Genomic DNA, 17,269 nt, shown 5'->3' on the forward strand with positions numbered 1-17,269 from the left:
AAACTAAATGGCACCATTTTGTTGCAGTGCTTCCCAGTGCATCATTTTTATTTATTTTCTTTTGAGACAGAAAAAGTCAGAGATTTTCGATAACCAATGCAGCGGGATGCCAGAATGATGATGTAGCAAAAAAATATCGTGATCATTCTTATGAGATGCATCACAAAAATCTGATTGAATGTTTTTCCTTAAGAAAAAAAAATTGCAATGATGTTCAGCCAATGCTATGATTTAAATTCTTGCAGAAACAAAATCTGCTATTTCAGAATCAACTGTGCTATATATAACAAAATACATACATCCTGAAGATGGCACCACCTGAGATCAGCATCGCCCAATTGATTTTTTAGCGAAAAAAATATATATATTTTAAAACGGAAGCGGCGTAAATGCCTGAGTGTGTACCATATTGTGGTAAGCTAATGCCATCAGATGAGTATAGTTAATATAATTGTCTTCATTTTCTTAAAATAACATAATAACCAAATAAATTAATAACATCACACGCGTAAGAAAGAGATTGGACACAACTTTATTGGTCAATTAACAGACATTAACAATGGACATTTTGCATTTTCAATATTGTTGCTCTCTCCTACGTTACTCGGTTTTGACGCCCAAACAGTTTTTGCCCTGCGAAAGAACACACAAGAATGTTAATATCATGTCACAAATGATGATGCTGAAGAACAAAGTCCACTTTTCACATTTAATTTTTCAGTTTGTCAAACTAGTTGGCTAATCACATTTCAAATACAAATCAACTGGAAATTATGGCGGCCTTCAAGGGACAATAATGATTTCAAAACAGCCATTTAATTCTGCTAATTAGCCTCGTTCATTATCTGAGCATTACCTTTAGCGGGTCCACCATGTTCTTGTTCCGGCAGTATTTTTTGAGGCGGTCCACGCGTCGCATGGCTCGTCGCAACTTCGGAGTGTCGGTAGCCATGCAAAGCTCAGCTCCACTTCTGCACTCAAAACTGATGCACAACGTCGCTTTTGCGTCACAATCTGTTTGCCGTGGTAACAACTGTCAACTCCTAAAAGTCAAACTCACACTATGGCATCAATAAGGCAGCCGGAGCCGGCGACCTGACGGTGATAGTCCACCAGGGGCGCCCTTTTCGGCATTTCCTCCCTGGAGGTCGACAAGCAGCAGTTGCTGAGCCTCTGCCCGTACGACACTGACAACAAAATGAAAGGAAAATGCTATTAGAATCGGAATAGCTTTATCGCAATGAAATGGAACAGACAAAAACCGTTCAAGAAAAATACAATTTAAAAAAAACAGCAGCTGGACACAGAGCGATAGTCCACGGGTCACCTTTTACAGCACCCCGTTTTCGCAAATGAAAAGAAAAATGGGAGGGAAAAAAACGATCCCAGAGCAAGGAGAGCACAAAAAAACTCAAAAACGGGCGTAATTAAGACAGGACACACAGACTAGCACATGTGGGATGTGTCAGGGGGTGGGGAATCATTAGAGGGCAGGTTTTGCAGAAAATCATTTTGGTTTCAATTCAATAAAATATAAACGGCAACTAAAAAAAAATCTATTACTACAATTATAAATCCATCAACAAAAATAGTCAATGCAAATGTAATAGAATTTTGATCATTTCAATTATATCCAAATTCTACAATTTACATTTTAACTTGATATAAAATGGAATTATTACAATTTCAATACAATTAAAATTTGATTCCATCATCTAAGTTAAAATCCCATCCAAACGATTTTATAAAATTCCAATTGCAACTCAATTTCAATCAAATCATTACAACTCCAACAAAATATGAATTCAGTTTAATAAACCATTTTGTTTCATTGAAAATAACGTGTAAATGTCAATGTCAAGTTTGCAGTAATTGCAAATGCCATTAAGCAAATAATTGATTAGACTGTCATTAAACAAATAAATAATAATGAAAATAAATTACACTCTTTGAAGTCTCATTTAAATACAGCCGTTAAATAAATAAGGGCAATTAAATTATTTGAATATTTAAATATTATTAAACAAATACTAAATATATTTTTTGAAATGCCATTAAATGACATTGTCATTTAAATAAAAATAAAAGCATGCCATTATCAAATAAGTATGTTATTAAATATTCTTAAACAAATGAACAATTTAACGGAACAGTAAAAATGCATTAAATGAAAATTTAATTGTAAAAGTACCGTCAAACAGCAAAAGAAATGTGATTAAAAAAATTATAAAATCGTCACTAATATATAAATTATTGTTTTTAAATCCTTTCAGTGTAATTCCATTCAATAAAACCATTATGAAATAAACAAATTAGTAACATAAAATGATTTCTGACTAGTAAAATCTCTGATAAATTATATACTGTATGATTTAGAATTTACTTAATTAGCACGCCACTTAATTAATTCATTCATTCATTAATATGATTTCAGCTGCCTTCCTAATTTGTCTATAAATGAATCAAAACTTAGATAGCGGACTAGATGTGTCCTTAATAAACTGACCCATGCAGCAGCCCAAGATGATGAGGACGAAGTTGCGTTGCATCATGAATGCACCTTCTGACCACAAAACAGCCCGCCCTGGCTCTTAAATCCTCGCTGACGCTAACTTCCTCTTTCACTTTTCCATCCTCCCACTCGACGGGCCCTCAGGGAAAATTGTTGCTCCGTCTGCTTCCACATGCGGGTGTGCGTGTGTGTGTGTGTGTGTGTGACGGGAATTCCCATCCCGTGTCGCCTTCGTGTTTATGTTGGCAAGGTGCGTAGGTTCACATTTTTGTAATCGTAGCCTAAATCACGGGTGAGCTGCAATTTGAACAGATGAAGCGTTACATTATTGAGATGAGGCATATTGTGCAGATGAAAACAGGTCTGGGTCCATTTTCTTCCGTGATTCATCAGTGCACCCCTGGGCCGACATCCCGTAAAACTGAGGGTCCCAAATAACTGCGAGACTCGCAAGGTAAATTGTGCTTGGCTTTCATAAAATATTGAAGGATTGGATTTAAACCACTATTGCACTCAATTGTTTTTCTTCTAATCCCTGTTTGCATTTAAATGTTTGTTTTCTGATCCTACTTTGTTTCTTCTCTTTCAGGCAACCAAAATGATTGTGACAGTGACCACTGAGAATGAGAGTGGGATAATGCCATTTTTGGTATACTGCTCAAAATCAGGGTTTACTTCCAATTTGGACAAGTCAGCTGCGCTACAGATTTTTTTCTGGTTCTTGATGCAACACTGATCTGAACTTTGATTTAGACCAGAAAATGAAGTTAGTCCACTATAGTTAGCGATGACTAAAATTTGTCTCTATCCATTGTCAACATCCAAGATGGGATTTCCTGGAAAAAGATCAGAATTGTGTGAAGTGAGGTTTAGTTCCAGCGTTTCGCGATTCATCAGTGAGTTTCTGAGATTGAGCGAAAACTCTGAAAGTAAGTTGTACTTTCACTTCGGCACACGCACGTCAAATGAATATTAGTTGCGATCTTTCATGAAATTTTCATAGATTTAACTGATATTTGGATGTAGACCACTCTTGGACTTAACAGTTTTCTTCTAATTCAGCTGTTATGAAATGCGCTTTATAAATAACGTTGTATTGTATTCTATAATGAAAAATAAAATAAATAAATAATAAAATAAAAATTAATACAGAAGATGGCTGGATAGCAAAATTTCAGATGCCTACTGGTCTCAATCAAGGTTTCGTTCTAATATTTCTTGATTCATTCATGCAACAATGAGCCAACGTCCCAGAAAGTCCAGTTCAGAATTCAATAAAAGACGAGCGTGGCGCCAGTGTCAGTGAATGTAATTTAACATCTCTCATGAAATATTGATCGATTTGACGGATGTTTGGACTTAGTCCACTATTAGTCTAAACTTTTTTTTTTTTTTAAGCAACCGAGATTATACTGACCAGAGCCACTCAGAACCGGAGTGAGTTCCAATTTAAAAGTATAGCATGCAGCCCATTGTTGCACTTTGCGCTTTTATTGACTTTTCATTCTGTGCAACACTTGGCCAACGTCCCAGAAAATCAAGTTCAGAGATTAACCATATCTGGTTGCAACTTTACGTTTCTGGAAAGTCCAAGAAGTAAAAGTTTCCCGGCCCTTTAAGTGGCGCAGTCCTCTTTTAAAGTTATGGCCTTGCGCCGTGTTTTATTGTTTTCCCGCGTTACTTATTAAGAGCGTTTGAAGCCTAAATTTGATTTTCATTATGACTCTTATGTTTCCATAAAAACAATCATGGCCAATTAACATGTCAGTTGGCATGTAAGATGTGAGTGCTTATCGATAAAAGGGAAAAAAAATTCTGACTCACTTTCTTGACGCTCTGGAATTTCCACTTTCTAATGAAGGCCACAGCATATAATAATCATAAAAATTCTTAGCATGACTTTTGTGCTCAAAGGTCAATTTTAGATTAGGGAACAAAAAAATGGAAAATTAAATGTGGATGTCAAATCATCCAACCATTTTGCAAATCGATTTTCCTAAAATCATATGACAAAAATGAAGACATTAAAATCCACTCGCGACAGGATCTTTCAATGATCGTGTCATGAAACTTTATTTAAAAAAAACTTAATAACACTTTAAAACAAAAGATGACAAACGAGAATGAGAACAAAACTCATTGACAAGAAGAATTTTTTAAAAAAAGAAACTTTATTTAAGCTTATTGCCAAGAACAGAACATGAACATTTTAGAAAATTAATGAAAACCAGTCACAGTTTAAAAACAGAATTTAACGGCCATGGAAAATAACAGACATTAAATATAAAAGTCAAAAAAATGAAATGGTGCCTAAAACATCCTCTCTTTTTTTCTTCTCCTTTCCTGTGAGAAAAACAGGACGACAATGAGAACATTCGTGAATAAAAAGACAAAATGTTGGCTCGTTTCCTGTACCTGTTATTGCTTATTGCGCTTGTTTCTTTTGTCCAGGTAGTTCACCAGTGCTTGAACGCACGCGCTCTCATTCGCCGGCAGGGCACAAAGTCTTTTGCCAGCCTTGGAAACAAAACTACATGGAAAAAAAAGAAAAGAAAAAAACAAGAGAGGAGAACATATTCATACATTAGAAAATGTTCACTCACTGAACATATCCCAATAAAAGAAGCATTATGACTGGAACGCTGCTTTGTACTGAATAGAAATGTAGTTAAAGGGGGAAAACATTTTTTTAACAATTACAGCAACAATTATAGTCATAGAATTTATTTGGAGGAAAACAACCAAGGTTTCATTTTAAAAATGAATCCAAAAAAGATGTGAAGGTGTCAGCAACGATAATATAAAACAAAACACCCTTTATTTGGGAGTGGGGGAGTAAAAACGGCTCTCAAACTATAAAAAAAAAGAAAATAAGACAATGAAAATATTGAAAAGCAAATATATTTTTAAAGAGTTAAAAAAAATGTAAAACAATTTCGCAGATGATAGCAAAAATAAATAGAATATTTAAAAAATAAAATAAAATTTGAATTAAATACTGGATTAAAAATCATGCATTTAAATATATTTTATTAGTAAAATGATCAATTTTAAATCATTTTTTCATTTTATTTATTAATCATCTACTCAATATTTTTTGTAATTATATAAGCATCCATCCATGATCTGTACACTTCTTCTCACAAGGGTCGCAGAGGGTGCTGGAGCCTATCCCAGCTGTCTTCGGGCAGAAGGCGGGGGACACCCTGAACTGGTTGCAGGCCAATCACAGAGCACACAGAGACGAACAACCATTCATGTTCTCACTCATAACTAAAGGCAATTTAGAGTGTCTAATCAAGTTTTTGGAATGTGGGAGGAAATCAGGTTACCCGGAGGAAACCCACGCAAGTTGACGGGAGGTGGGATCGAACTCAGGACCTCCGTATTATGAGGCCATCGTGCTAACCAGTCCGCCACCTCGCCGCCCAAGTGCACATCATTTTAATTTTAAAATAAAGCCTCTGAAAATGACCAAATCATAAATCAAATTTCCAAAGACAACACTCTCTAAATGTTGCAATTTTTGCCGCGCGAGCACTTACACGGTGGCGCTATGTTTGCATCCCTTGCCGGCTTCCTGGTGGTAGTAGCCGACCACGATATGGCGAGGGAAGCACTTGTCGCTGGTGTCCAGACAGCAGCTCTCCAGCTTTTCGCCTGCCGGAAGACAAACACGACGGCACGTCAGCGACGGGAGGATGCGGACAAGGCGCTCTCCCGATGGTCTTACCCACTGCCGGGCGAAAGCAGACGAGCGCCACGATGAGCAGAGCGGCCTGTCGAGGGAGCATGGCTTGGATCTTGTGCGGAGGTGTGATGGCATGGCCTGCTCCACGGGAGGCATTTATATAGCAGGTATTTCAAAGGAAAGCGAAAGTCGCATTCCTCATCACGAATGGTGGAACGGAAACATGTGGGCCTCAATTTCACCTGCCTGCCAAAATGTTTTCTTTCCAGAACATTCCCCCCCTGAGGCTTCCATTGCCTCACTGGCTACACCTTTCATGTCAGAGAATTCCGTTGGACTCCCGTTTCACTGAGCAGCATGGAATTTGATACGCATGTCTGTCATGAGTAGACCCACCAAAAAGTCTCAAGAAGCCATCCTTGCAAGGAGACAGTAAGTCCGCCATTTTATTTTAAACCGGCCATTTTAGTATCCATTTGCTCATTTCCTGAGGTACATGGAATATTTTGAAAAATCAGCCCCTGAATTCCCTTTCATTCACTTGGCAACATGAAATTTGGTAGACTGGTCTATCATGAGGAGACCCACAAAAAAATTCTAAAAGCCATAACTGAAGAGAGGAACTCGGGAATTCTGCCATTTTAATTTGATGTGGCCCCAGTTAAACGTGGCCATGCGCACCTCACCGCATTTATTTTGACTTCCCCTTTTGAAAATGATTACACTTTTGCTTTCAAAGGTGTTGTACAGAATAGCGGACACATTAGTGGAACGTTTTGACATGATGTGTCTTGGCCTCTCATTATTTTTTTAATCACAAACACCTGGCATTATGAATTGGAGTGTGTCAACCCTTTATTGGTCTTGTAAGTAAAAGAACTGAAGCGTGCAGGTGTTTATTTGCATGTTTGTGCTTGCCTGCCACCTCGATAACTATCAGCAATACAAGAAGAAAAAGATAGTCGTGCCAAATATGATGAAACAACTCATCCAATCAGGGAGGATCAAGATGATGAAGGTCTGGTTTTATAGTTTGCTTACTTTCACTTTGGACCAAACAAAAGCAAATAAAAAAGCAAAAAAAAAAAAGTAAGATGACTCAATGAAAATTTTACCCCACTTGTGAAGAATTTCTTGAAAGGCGCTTTGCATTGACCTGAAAAACAAAATCTGATTAAATTCAGTTAGAAAGTCACTTTTCAAAAGCTTTGCCTCATTTTGTAAACAACAGAGGAAAGCCTCCTGTTGTTCTTTTTGTTGTTGTTGTTTTTTAGTTTTGGATTGGGTATGTTTGAATTTTGTCACGTGTACCTGTTTTGTTCTCTGCTTAATTTCTTTGTCCTTATCACATTGCATGTTATGGTGAGTCTGTTGCAAGTGTTTGCTGTCCTGAGTCAAGTCCAACTTTGTTTTCCTCAAATGTTTATTTTGACACTTTCTTTCTTTATTAATCCCAGTAACTTGTTCGATTTTTAGTTTCTTCAAATTTATATATATATATATATATATATATATATATATATATATATATATATATATATATATATATATATATATATATATTTATTTATTTATTTATTTATTTATTTAAAAAAATATTTAATAAAATGTGCTCACTGCACAAAAAATAAATAAATATATAAAAAAAAACAGAAACAGTGACAAAAAGTCTTGGCGAGGAAGTGTTTTCCGCCTCCACCTGAAAAGTGCCTTGAGGAGAGTTAGGTCATTATCATCATCAACATGAAGAGTCATGCGTTGCTCGTGTTTGTAAAAAAAAAAAAAAAAAGCCCAATTTTTCTTTCATTTCATTTCAATGTTTTTATCTTCAGTGAAAGTCAGCATCTCCTCTTCCTGTTGTGCTCATTGGCAAACATCCCCCACAAACAGTTGCACGGAAAAAAAACACACCCAGTTGGATGATTCCTGGAAGTGTCCCCATTTCAGGGAAGACCCACAGTATCACTTCATAAACAGGAGGTCGGCCATTTTGATTTCAAATTCCACGGCTTGTACTATGTAAGAAAGTTTGAAGAAGAAAACGAATCGGCCCTGAAACCAGATTCAACGATCGACAGGAAATTTGGTGGACATGAATCATAACTGGGCACAAAAAAAGTTTTGAAGACCCATGTTCAGAATTTAACTGGAAGTTGTCCATTTTGCTTTGAAGCCGCAATTTTCAGGGGATTTTGGAACTCATACTTTGTTTGACAGTTGGAAAATAAAAGTCAGACCCAAAAAGCCTGATCAAAAGGAAATTTAGTATAAGCGGACCAGATAAATTATGGATGAGTATCTATCATAACAGGTAAAGTTTCAAGGATCCATGAACTAAACAGAAAGTCGGCCATTTTGGTTCAAAGCAGTCATTTTGACCCAATTCCACTGCTCACGTACTTGTTCTCGGAAATTTACCAATAAGTAACTCCAATCGGAAGCAGGAATCCTCGCCAGACGGGCTGACGCTAATTATGAACATATTTGGCCCAAACCATCTAATGTGGGCGGAGCATGGTGTTACAAGCCCCTCCCTCATCCACTTAGCTCTCCAGCTAGGAATGTTTGTGGGTTCCCTGACATTGTTTTGTGCCAAATACCTCAAATTGAATTGCTACTAAAAACATGATGCGGATGCAGGCCCGACGTTTTCGATTTCGGCATCACCCGTCGAAAACGCTTGCCTCTTCATTCGGGCGCCCACAACAATAGTATGATGAATAGCGTACCACTGTTGCTCACCAACGTGGTGCCCACAAGGACCTCGTGAGTAGCCCGTGCGACCTACTTTAAAAAGAGCTAATCAGTGATGGGGCATTGACATTTCCTAGGAATGTCGCGCAAGTGATTATTTGATAATGTCAACACTTTTTGAATTTGTGTTGCACATTGATGGTCATGTTTCTGATCCTGTCAAATCATTGTGGATAATTATTGGGTGAAATCATGAACGTGTTTGGTGTCTTCATCATGTTTCAGTTCCTTAATTATTAATAATATATATTTCAAGCTAATCTGAAGACATTTCGGGAGTATGTATCAAAGTGGGAAGCCTTCGCATCCAAGAAGTAGCTTTCAGTTGTTGTACGGAGATTGGTGAGTTCAAAGCCATCTGACTGCTTACGTACATTAAATTGTCGTGTTAATTGAAGAGAGAGGCAGACATCCAGACTTATAGCAGACAGACCAGTTGATGTTCATGGAAAATAACGCCTGAAGAAAGAAAAGCGTGAGCGCGAACATTTTACACTAGAATGTAAAGATTTTGTTATTCCCGCATCCTGTCTAAAAGTTTGTTCCGAGTTGGGGAGTCAAGTTTACTCAAGGAGGTGTTTTCAGGCCAGCATTTATACTTCAACAGTTGACGTTTGCAAATGAGGAATCCTTTTGTGAGGTAACGAACATCACAAGCGTATTTTACGGCGGACATAAAAAAGCTGACCCTCCGTTCAAATGACAGGTTTTTGTGATATTGTGATTGATTATGTGTTTGCGACTGTGACAAGTCCGCATATGGACCAGAGGTAAAGTGGCTAGCCAACACGACTTGGAGCTGAATATGATCGAGACTGTAGAGATTAAAATATTGGTACCTAGATAGATACGTATGGATATTAATAAAAATGTTACTGTATCAATTTTCTTGGTCCGAGCATTGATACTCCTCCCTGACACTAGGGGGCGCAGCAGCACCAGGGTCTCACATGAGCGCGAAGAACCTGACTGAGGAAAGTTAATGAGAAAAATGGCCAACAAGATTTTTGAAGCACTCTCGTGTCGTCCCCTAAAGCAGATGTTTAGACACATTTGGATCAACTTTAGGCTCGTTTTTTTCCCCTTTACTAAATTGCACATTTCTACTTTGTTGCGTTATATGGATGTGTTCAAACTAAACCAGTGCTTCACAAATAGTGAGGTGGGCCCCCCTGTGGGGGCGCGTGCGACCCTGGGGAACATGCCTTTTTTCCGCCGTACTACAATAAAGTGTAATTGCACATCCACTCCAGTAGTTGGCAGTGGCGCTCTCCATGCACATTGTGCACTGCGAGCCTTAACTCTTCGGGTAGGTTTGTTTTGTAACAAAAATGCTATTATTTATAATTACGGCGAAGAGTGGGTGGTGGGGTGGGGGTGCAAATTAATTTCTTCTTTCTAGGGGGGCGTGACAGAAAATAACTGAGAAGCACTGACCTAAACTGAGGAGCAGTAAGGCCATAGTGCATATTATTGTACCGTATCACATTGAATAAAATGCGTATCAAACTATATCGAGATACATATCGTATCGTGACCTCAAGGTATGTATCGTATTTCCAGGTTTAGATACCCTGGAGGGGACAGTCTCGCCGGACTTCAAATGGTAGACCAACATAACAAGTCCATCCAGAAAAAGGCCCAGTAGATGACGTATCGCTACTTCCTGCGGCTAGCTCTGGTTACAATTCTGTACAGCAGTCATACAATCAGTCCTGTGTCACCGTTTATCCATCACAGTCTCGTTTGGTGCTGCTGCCACAAAAAAAGGACAAAATCCCGCTGCTGAAAAAAAAAACATTGGTACCCCTTATGCACTCTTGAGGATTTACACGCTGCAAAAACTTTACATAGGCGGGCAAAATTCTTTCAGACCTTCTATATCCTGGTCACCACCTCTCCAACTAATCACACCAAAACCAGCAGACATTACAGTAACTTTTCCCATCTTGCTTTTAACTCCTGAAACAATTGCCTCAAAATTCCATCGTTGGCTTTTGCAACTGTTTCCCAGTTTTGTACATCCTTGTGTGACAGTCTTACCATATCCATTACAGTATCGAAGTTTTCCCTCTACATATTTTGTATAACTTGTTGATTACTGTTGCACACATTAAACGGCTCACAGACTTTTTGGATCATTTGCATGTTCATTGAATCATAATTACTACACTTGTGGTCACTTCCAATTGTGTGACGAGTCTCTTTTTCATCTGCACAATTATTGCACTGCTGATCACTTTATTTTTGTTTACTGACTCTACACATTGGGCGACTGGTTAGCGTATCCGCCTCAGAGTTCGGAGGTGCAGGATTTGATTCCGGCTCCAGGTTTCCTGTGTGCCGTTTGCCCGTTCTCCCTGTGCCAATGTGGTTTTTCTCCGGTTATACCACATTCCAAAGACACGTATGGTAGTTTAATGGGACACGTTAAATTGGCCCTAGGTGTGAGCATGAGTGGTTGTTTGTCTTTATGTGCCCTGCGATTGGCTGGCAACCAGTTCAGGGTGGACACCGCCAACTGCCAAAAAATGGCTGGGATGGTCTCAAGCACGCCCGTGACCCTCGTGAGGAGAAGCGGCTCAGAATATTGATGGATGAATGGGTGGATGGTCTGAATAAATAAAATCCACATATAATTATCCCACATCATAATAAATAAACCTAAAAGGTTTGAAAGAAATGAGTATAAACTGCCAATAAGTGTTTCTGTGAAAAACGGGGGTTGATTCCTCCTCAAAACACAAACAAAATCTAAAAATATTTGGGGAAACAAATCGCGAACAGGGTGGCCAAGTCTTGATTTCGTCGTGTTCGCTTTTTGATTGAAGGCCTCAAACGAAACGGAGGCGGTCGTCTTCCCTCACTGTGATCCAAAAGCGCCCTCTTGTGGCCGCTCACGAGTGAGCGTCCTTCTCCAGGCTTGTCTTCTTCCTTCCCCCCGGCAGATGTCAGCTTTGCTCCTCGGCGTGTCGTCCCCAGCTGGCTGCTCGCTCAGTCTCTGTTGGGCTCTACTGGAGGGATGCTCGCCGACCGGTTGGGACGACCAGGAGCTCCGCGCTAAGCTTGAGTGTGTGTGTGTGTTTGTGTGCGTGTGGATGTTAAGAGAGGAAAAAATGGCCACCGGCCGGCGGTGAAGCATCAGCGCTGGGAGCGGCGGACCGAGGCGTCCCTTTCTACCTGATGGACGTACGTGGAGGCTGTCCGCCTGGAGCTAATCGACGCGCCGCCGCACACCTCCCCTCTCATTCCGGGCCAAGTGTTTTGCTGTGACCGCGACTTGGCCGGTGAGTCCTGCGTGCTAAACGGAGACTTAGCGGTGGAAGCTAAGTGGCTAGCGGGCGAGTTAGCATCAACAAGCGCTGTGCATCTCGCCTACTTCCCCACACCCATTTTCGGCCTAAATGTGCTTTTCCCGTCGCATTTTTTTCATTTCACACCAACCGTGTTTGTTGTGGTTTTATTTTTTTCATGTGCGAGGACACGTAAATGTGACACTTTGAGGTGTCGCTGGAGCTGCTAGCGGGATCAGATGTTGGCTAGCAAGCGGACCTCGGTGCGCTGGGACGGCGCCTCCGAGCTGGGAGGCGTTTTGTGGCTCGACGGTGCTCGAGTCGTCGCGATTACGACGGCGGGCGAGCAGCCGACACGCATTGACGCCTCTCTGATTTCCTAGACAAACATGACGGGGGGGGTGGGGGAAGGGTGTTCCGGTCACGGTACCATGGCTGGCTCGGTTCGAGTGTGACGTTCGAGAGGAAATGACTGGCATTTTAGCCCGCTTACGTCGGGCCTCGGTGCGGTTTTTATCGCGGTGGCCGTGGGGCGCGCTGCGGGATTACAACCGGCGACGAGCCGCAGTCTGCTTGCAAATCAAGTGTGCGGAGTGGAGCGCACAAATGCGCTTCATGGGGAACAGAAACACTGCAAGGGTTGTTGACATGTGTGCCGTAATGGAAACGCACGCGTTACGCGTGTGAAATGCGCATGATCAGATGTGTTTTACAAACGGATGGAAAGTTGCGTTTCATGTCTAACAAAAACATGTGATTGTTGACCTTTCCTATATTGGTAACACACCAACATGTGTGCTCGAAAAACCTGGTCTTATCAGAGGTTATGTGTGAGGTAATCACATGTTACATTGTCTAACAAACTCATGCATATAATGTTCCATGTGTAACAGAAGCAAGTGATTGTTTACACGTATGGTAAAAACATTATATTGGTTACATGCACGGAAGAATCCTGTTCGAACGTTAATTACCAACATGCCGTGTTACATGTGTAACAGAACCAAAGCATGTTATTGTTTGCATGCATATCTGGTGTGTTAACGTGCAGATATCTCGCTAACATATGAGGCGCTATTCACAAGTTTACATGTGTCACAGAAACATGATTTCATGTTAGAAAAACATGATTATGTTTCAGGATGCATGATGTCACATGTGGAACATGCGCATGGTGTGTAACATGTTACAAACTTAGATGAGTATGTCGTTACTTGGAGGGTGTTCGACGTGATGCTACTCAAGACAATAAAAGCATGCGATTGATAACATGTCGTAGGAACACATGTTACATGTGAGGTGGAAACATGGTTGGATGTGCCTGACAAACATGGGCCATTGCGCACATACAGTCTGCCACATTTGTCATAGAATGGATTAGACACGCACATGGTCCTGTGTATCGTAACATCTGCTTTCATGTTTCATGGATAAGGTATATGCATTGTCATACATGTAACATACCTATGATGCGTGACACGTGTCATACTGTTGTGCATCACACATGGAACAGAAACGTACAAAGTGGAACCCATGAGGTGTTACACATGTAACAGAAACACAAAGACAAGGCTGCACGTGTAACAGAATCGTAATGACATGTTTCGCGTGAGACAAAAACGTAATGACATGACGTAATGTGCGTGAGACCTGTCGACTTAAGTCATATGTGGTAAGGTTAACGCGTCGCGCCCGATGCAAACTTCCCTTGTGTGTGTATGTGCAGTCACACACACACCGTGAGTGAACTGCTGCTTGTTGTGCTTCTTGAGAAGAAGCGGGCATAAAAGCGTGAGAGGAAAAAATTTAATTAGCGCCCTGGGGAGCTTGTTGTCCTGCTTGTCACCGGAGGAAAAAAAAAAATCTGTGCTGCAATGAGTTATGCTAGCATTCTTGTTTTGGTGGTGGTTGGAATCAGTGCAAATAACAAATCAAAAGCCAGAGATGGGCTCTTGACGCTATTTTGTTGGTCTCTCATCTGCCCGCAACCTGGGCGCCATTCCGTCAACGTCCCGCTGTCCTCATTCATAAAATTATCGTCCTGCGTCCCCCCACGGCCCTGCATCCTTAAAAAAATAAAATAAATTAGCGTCTGTGCATGATGAGAGGCGGATGGGACAGGTTTCATAATTCATAAACATTTTTTTAAAGCTCATTAACTGGCTAATTTCCTATTCACATTTCCGTCCTAGTCATTTCCGGACTACAAAACACATCTGATTGCCACAATAGCTAAATTTAGCCATAAAAACGGATTTGTGGATACATAAGCTGCTTCAGACTCATAGCCCCCGGGACTCCACGTTATTAAATGGGGATTTATAAATACTGGGAGGTGGTTTTTACCCACCAAACAACAGCGAACGTAGCTCATCCCTTTGTTCAATTTAAACGCAATTTAAGAGGCTTTTTTTAACTCTCAGTTGCTTCTTCACACCGCCGTGTGTGTTGCTGCAAAACCGCGAAGCTTTTGTTATATTACGAGATTTCATTCTGCTCCGAGTGCAAATATTTGAATTCTATAAACGCGGTATTTGACCCGGTGAGGTACAATTAAAAAAAACAAACAAATTTTGTCCGTCCCGGAAGAAGAATGGACCGTTCCGTCTTTGGGACAAAATGTCAAACACCTGCCCAGTGCTAACATATACCGAAACGTGTTTGTTTTGTTTTAATCTGGACTGGAATCAACAATTATTTTAATAACCGATTATTGTGTCCATTATGTTGTTGACTAATCAATTAATCTGATAGCTTTCTGCCATCTGGTAGAAGAACATTTCCTAGTTCTGCCAGTCACTAGATGTCGTTGGCATAGATATAGATTCGTAGAAATTAAATCAGCCTTTTTGGAAAAAGTGTCTTGCAATCACTGCACTCTACTTTGTGTTTGTCTTGGAATCACTGGATATTTTACCTCCAATTACAAGATGTCGCCGTTGGGTGCTTTGTAACCGGTTTCTCCGGAGTTTCACACCGTCAAATCAGCACGACTATTCAACATGATACCAGCAGCGAGGTAGTAAAGCAAGTGAAGTCCAAGGTTTGTCTGGCCTAATTTCCTCCCCTGGTTGTAAAACGGTCGGGATATTTCCCCACGGGTGTTTTTGACAGAGTGGGTGTGGCCGAGGCTTCAAGGCACCTGCTGGTAAACGGGCGTTATGGGCGGGACCCGAGCTGCGACAAAAGCAGAGACAGTATCTCCTTACAGTACTTGCTGAAGGGCTTCTCAGGGCGGAGAATGTATGTTGCCAAGTCAAAGTCTGGAATTATATTGCAAGTCTTAATTACCATTTTTACCATTACCAACGCTACTTTTACTCTGTTAAAGTCACCGGACGTATGAAATAAAGCATTTGAAATACAAAAAACGATTTGCTAGTCAAGAAATGCAAGTAGCAGAAGTAAAGATTCCGTATTGTTTAGTTTGATCTGTATTGAGTCTTCCGATCCATGAGTTCAAAAGGCAGCTAAGCTCCACATTGCAACACGTTATCACCATGACAACAGACGAGCGGAAAGTCTCAACATCACAACCGCTCCTTGGCTACTGACTAGTGCGGAGGGCTACCAGTTTGAGACGCATTTCCGAAATAACACATTTGCTCAAATGACCTTTAATCAGATATTGTCATTAGGACCCGAGCAGCATTCACTCAACATGCCGATTGGCTTAATGGCCAGCGAACGCTCTATTCTCATTAGCTGATGGCCCAAATCACGCATCAGGCCAGGCCCCGCCTTGAAATCCACACAAACTTGAAAGTCACAGATACTACAGTAGATTATTGAAGATGCAATCATGTGTGGACAGAAAGAGTAACGTCATCTGTCATTCACGTCGTCCTTATCGATGAAAATTCAATCTGTAATCCGATTAATCGACTGGATAATCGGGAGACGATGTGTTTGTAGGGCGCCACCAATTCATTTTTAGGCCGATGCTGATTCTGATATTTGGCATCATGAAAATTACGACAACCGATAATCAGCTCAAAATATATCATTTAAATGAAATGATTTATTTTTCTGCTCCCTAAATGCTGACAACAATAAAGATATGAATTATAAGCACAAAATTAGACTGTTTTACTCTACTTTGTACTTTTTACTGTTTGTTTAACTTTACAACAGAGAGAAAAATCGGCCCAAGAAATATCTTCCTTTTTTTGAGAGGGGATGTTTCAATGTCATTATCTTTGTTTCATTATTTGTGTCAAGAAGATTTTAAAAGCGTTATCGGCCAATTAAATTGCCCAGCTGATGAAACAGTCCGTTCTTACTCAATTCTAAAAATATTCGCTCAACGCAATCCACGTTACGTGTGGAACAGAAACATAATGACAAGTTCAAGTTATAGGGCTCAGTTTAAAAAAATCGATATATCGATTTGAATCGATTTTTTTTTTTCTTTTCATAGCCTGATATCCATTCACAGAACCATATATCAACACTTTCTGTAATATATTTTTCCACATAATGTAACATACTGGCCTTGTTTCACATCTGTGCAATGGACGGATGTAGAAGCGTTGTCCAGCTCATCGGGGAACATTTCGACGTAAATCCGGATGGAGCTTGGGCGCTTAAGCGCTATGGCGATTGCTATGTATATCTGTAAACACTGTGACTCATTTTTGCTCTTGCAAGTGACCACCACAGTTATTTTGTACACTTTCGACAATAAAACACAAGAGTCCTTTGTGGAAACTGCACTTAAGTGCTCCACCCCCTTGTTTTCGCACCTAAATGGCCCATTCCTCCGGGCGCGTTGGCTACTTCCCTGCAACCGGTCTTATTCCGAAGCCGCGTGCACCCCACTGGTGTCAGGGGGGGATCAGCTGCACCAGTCCCTGCAGGCCACACACACGCACACACACACGCGCACACGCGCACTCACGCACACACAAACAGTGGGCCGGCTGGCAAACAAAGCCACTGGCACTGCCATGCTTCTCTCCTTCTCACGCCGCTGCGAGGGGAAGGCATGACACCGCCGTCACCGCTACCTCTCCTCGT

General features: G+C 40.6%; 2 protein-coding genes across 2 annotated transcripts; both read right to left on the bottom strand.

The window, feature by feature from the left end:
* Positions 1–518: 518 nt before the first annotated feature.
* On the bottom strand, positions 519–2,599 carry LOC148343802 (uncharacterized). The gene is made up of 4 exons (XM_088289840.1): positions 2,507–2,599; positions 1,061–1,187; positions 857–983; positions 519–633 (listed from the first exon to the last, which is right to left on the bottom strand). The coding sequence occupies exons 1-4, from the start codon at positions 2,550–2,552 to the stop codon at positions 601–603; spliced, it is 333 nt and encodes a 110-aa protein (XP_088145966.1). The 5' UTR covers positions 2,553–2,599; the 3' UTR covers positions 519–600.
* A 2,085-nt stretch (positions 2,600–4,684) lies between these two features.
* ccl19a.2 (chemokine (C-C motif) ligand 19a, tandem duplicate 2) lies at positions 4,685–6,464 on the bottom strand. Its single transcript, XM_088289854.1, has 4 exons — positions 6,246–6,464; positions 6,058–6,172; positions 4,928–5,042; positions 4,685–4,855 (listed from the first exon to the last, which is right to left on the bottom strand). Exons 1-3 carry the CDS (start codon positions 6,304–6,306, stop codon positions 4,931–4,933), a joined length of 288 nt encoding a protein of 95 aa, XP_088145980.1. The 5' UTR covers positions 6,307–6,464; the 3' UTR covers positions 4,685–4,855; positions 4,928–4,930.
* Between the last annotated feature and the right edge of the window lie 10,805 nt (positions 6,465–17,269).

The sequence above is a fragment of the Idiotropiscis lumnitzeri genome, chromosome 1 (assembly GCF_059441095.1).
Source record: "Idiotropiscis lumnitzeri isolate Australia: NSW breed Sydney's pygmy pipehorse chromosome 1, RoL_Ilum_1.0, whole genome shotgun sequence".
Classification (NCBI taxonomy): Eukaryota; Metazoa; Chordata; class Actinopteri; order Syngnathiformes; family Syngnathidae; genus Idiotropiscis; species Idiotropiscis lumnitzeri.

Excerpts from the sequence above, each read along its gene's own strand:
- LOC148343802 (XM_088289840.1), bottom strand. The coding sequence starts at position 2,552 with ATGATGCAACGCAACTTCGTCCTCATCATCTTGGGCTGCTGCATGG. Across the intron at positions 1,188-2,506 it reads CATCTTGGGCTGCTGCATGG|TGTCGTACGGGCAGAGGCTC; the intron begins GTCAGTTTATTA and ends TTTTGTTGTCAG. Across the intron at positions 634-856 it reads ACATGGTGGACCCGCTAAAG|GGCAAAAACTGTTTGGGCGT; the intron begins GTAATGCTCAGA and ends GTTCTTTCGCAG.
- ccl19a.2 (XM_088289854.1), bottom strand. The coding sequence starts at position 6,306 with ATGCTCCCTCGACAGGCCGCTCTGCTCATCGTGGCGCTCGTCTGCTTT. Across the intron at positions 6,173-6,245 it reads CTGCTTTCGCCCGGCAGTGG|GCGAAAAGCTGGAGAGCTGC; the intron begins GTAAGACCATCG and ends GTCTTCCGGCAG. Across the intron at positions 5,043-6,057 it reads TGCAAACATAGCGCCACCGT|TTTTGTTTCCAAGGCTGGCA; the intron begins GTAAGTGCTCGC and ends TTTTCCATGTAG.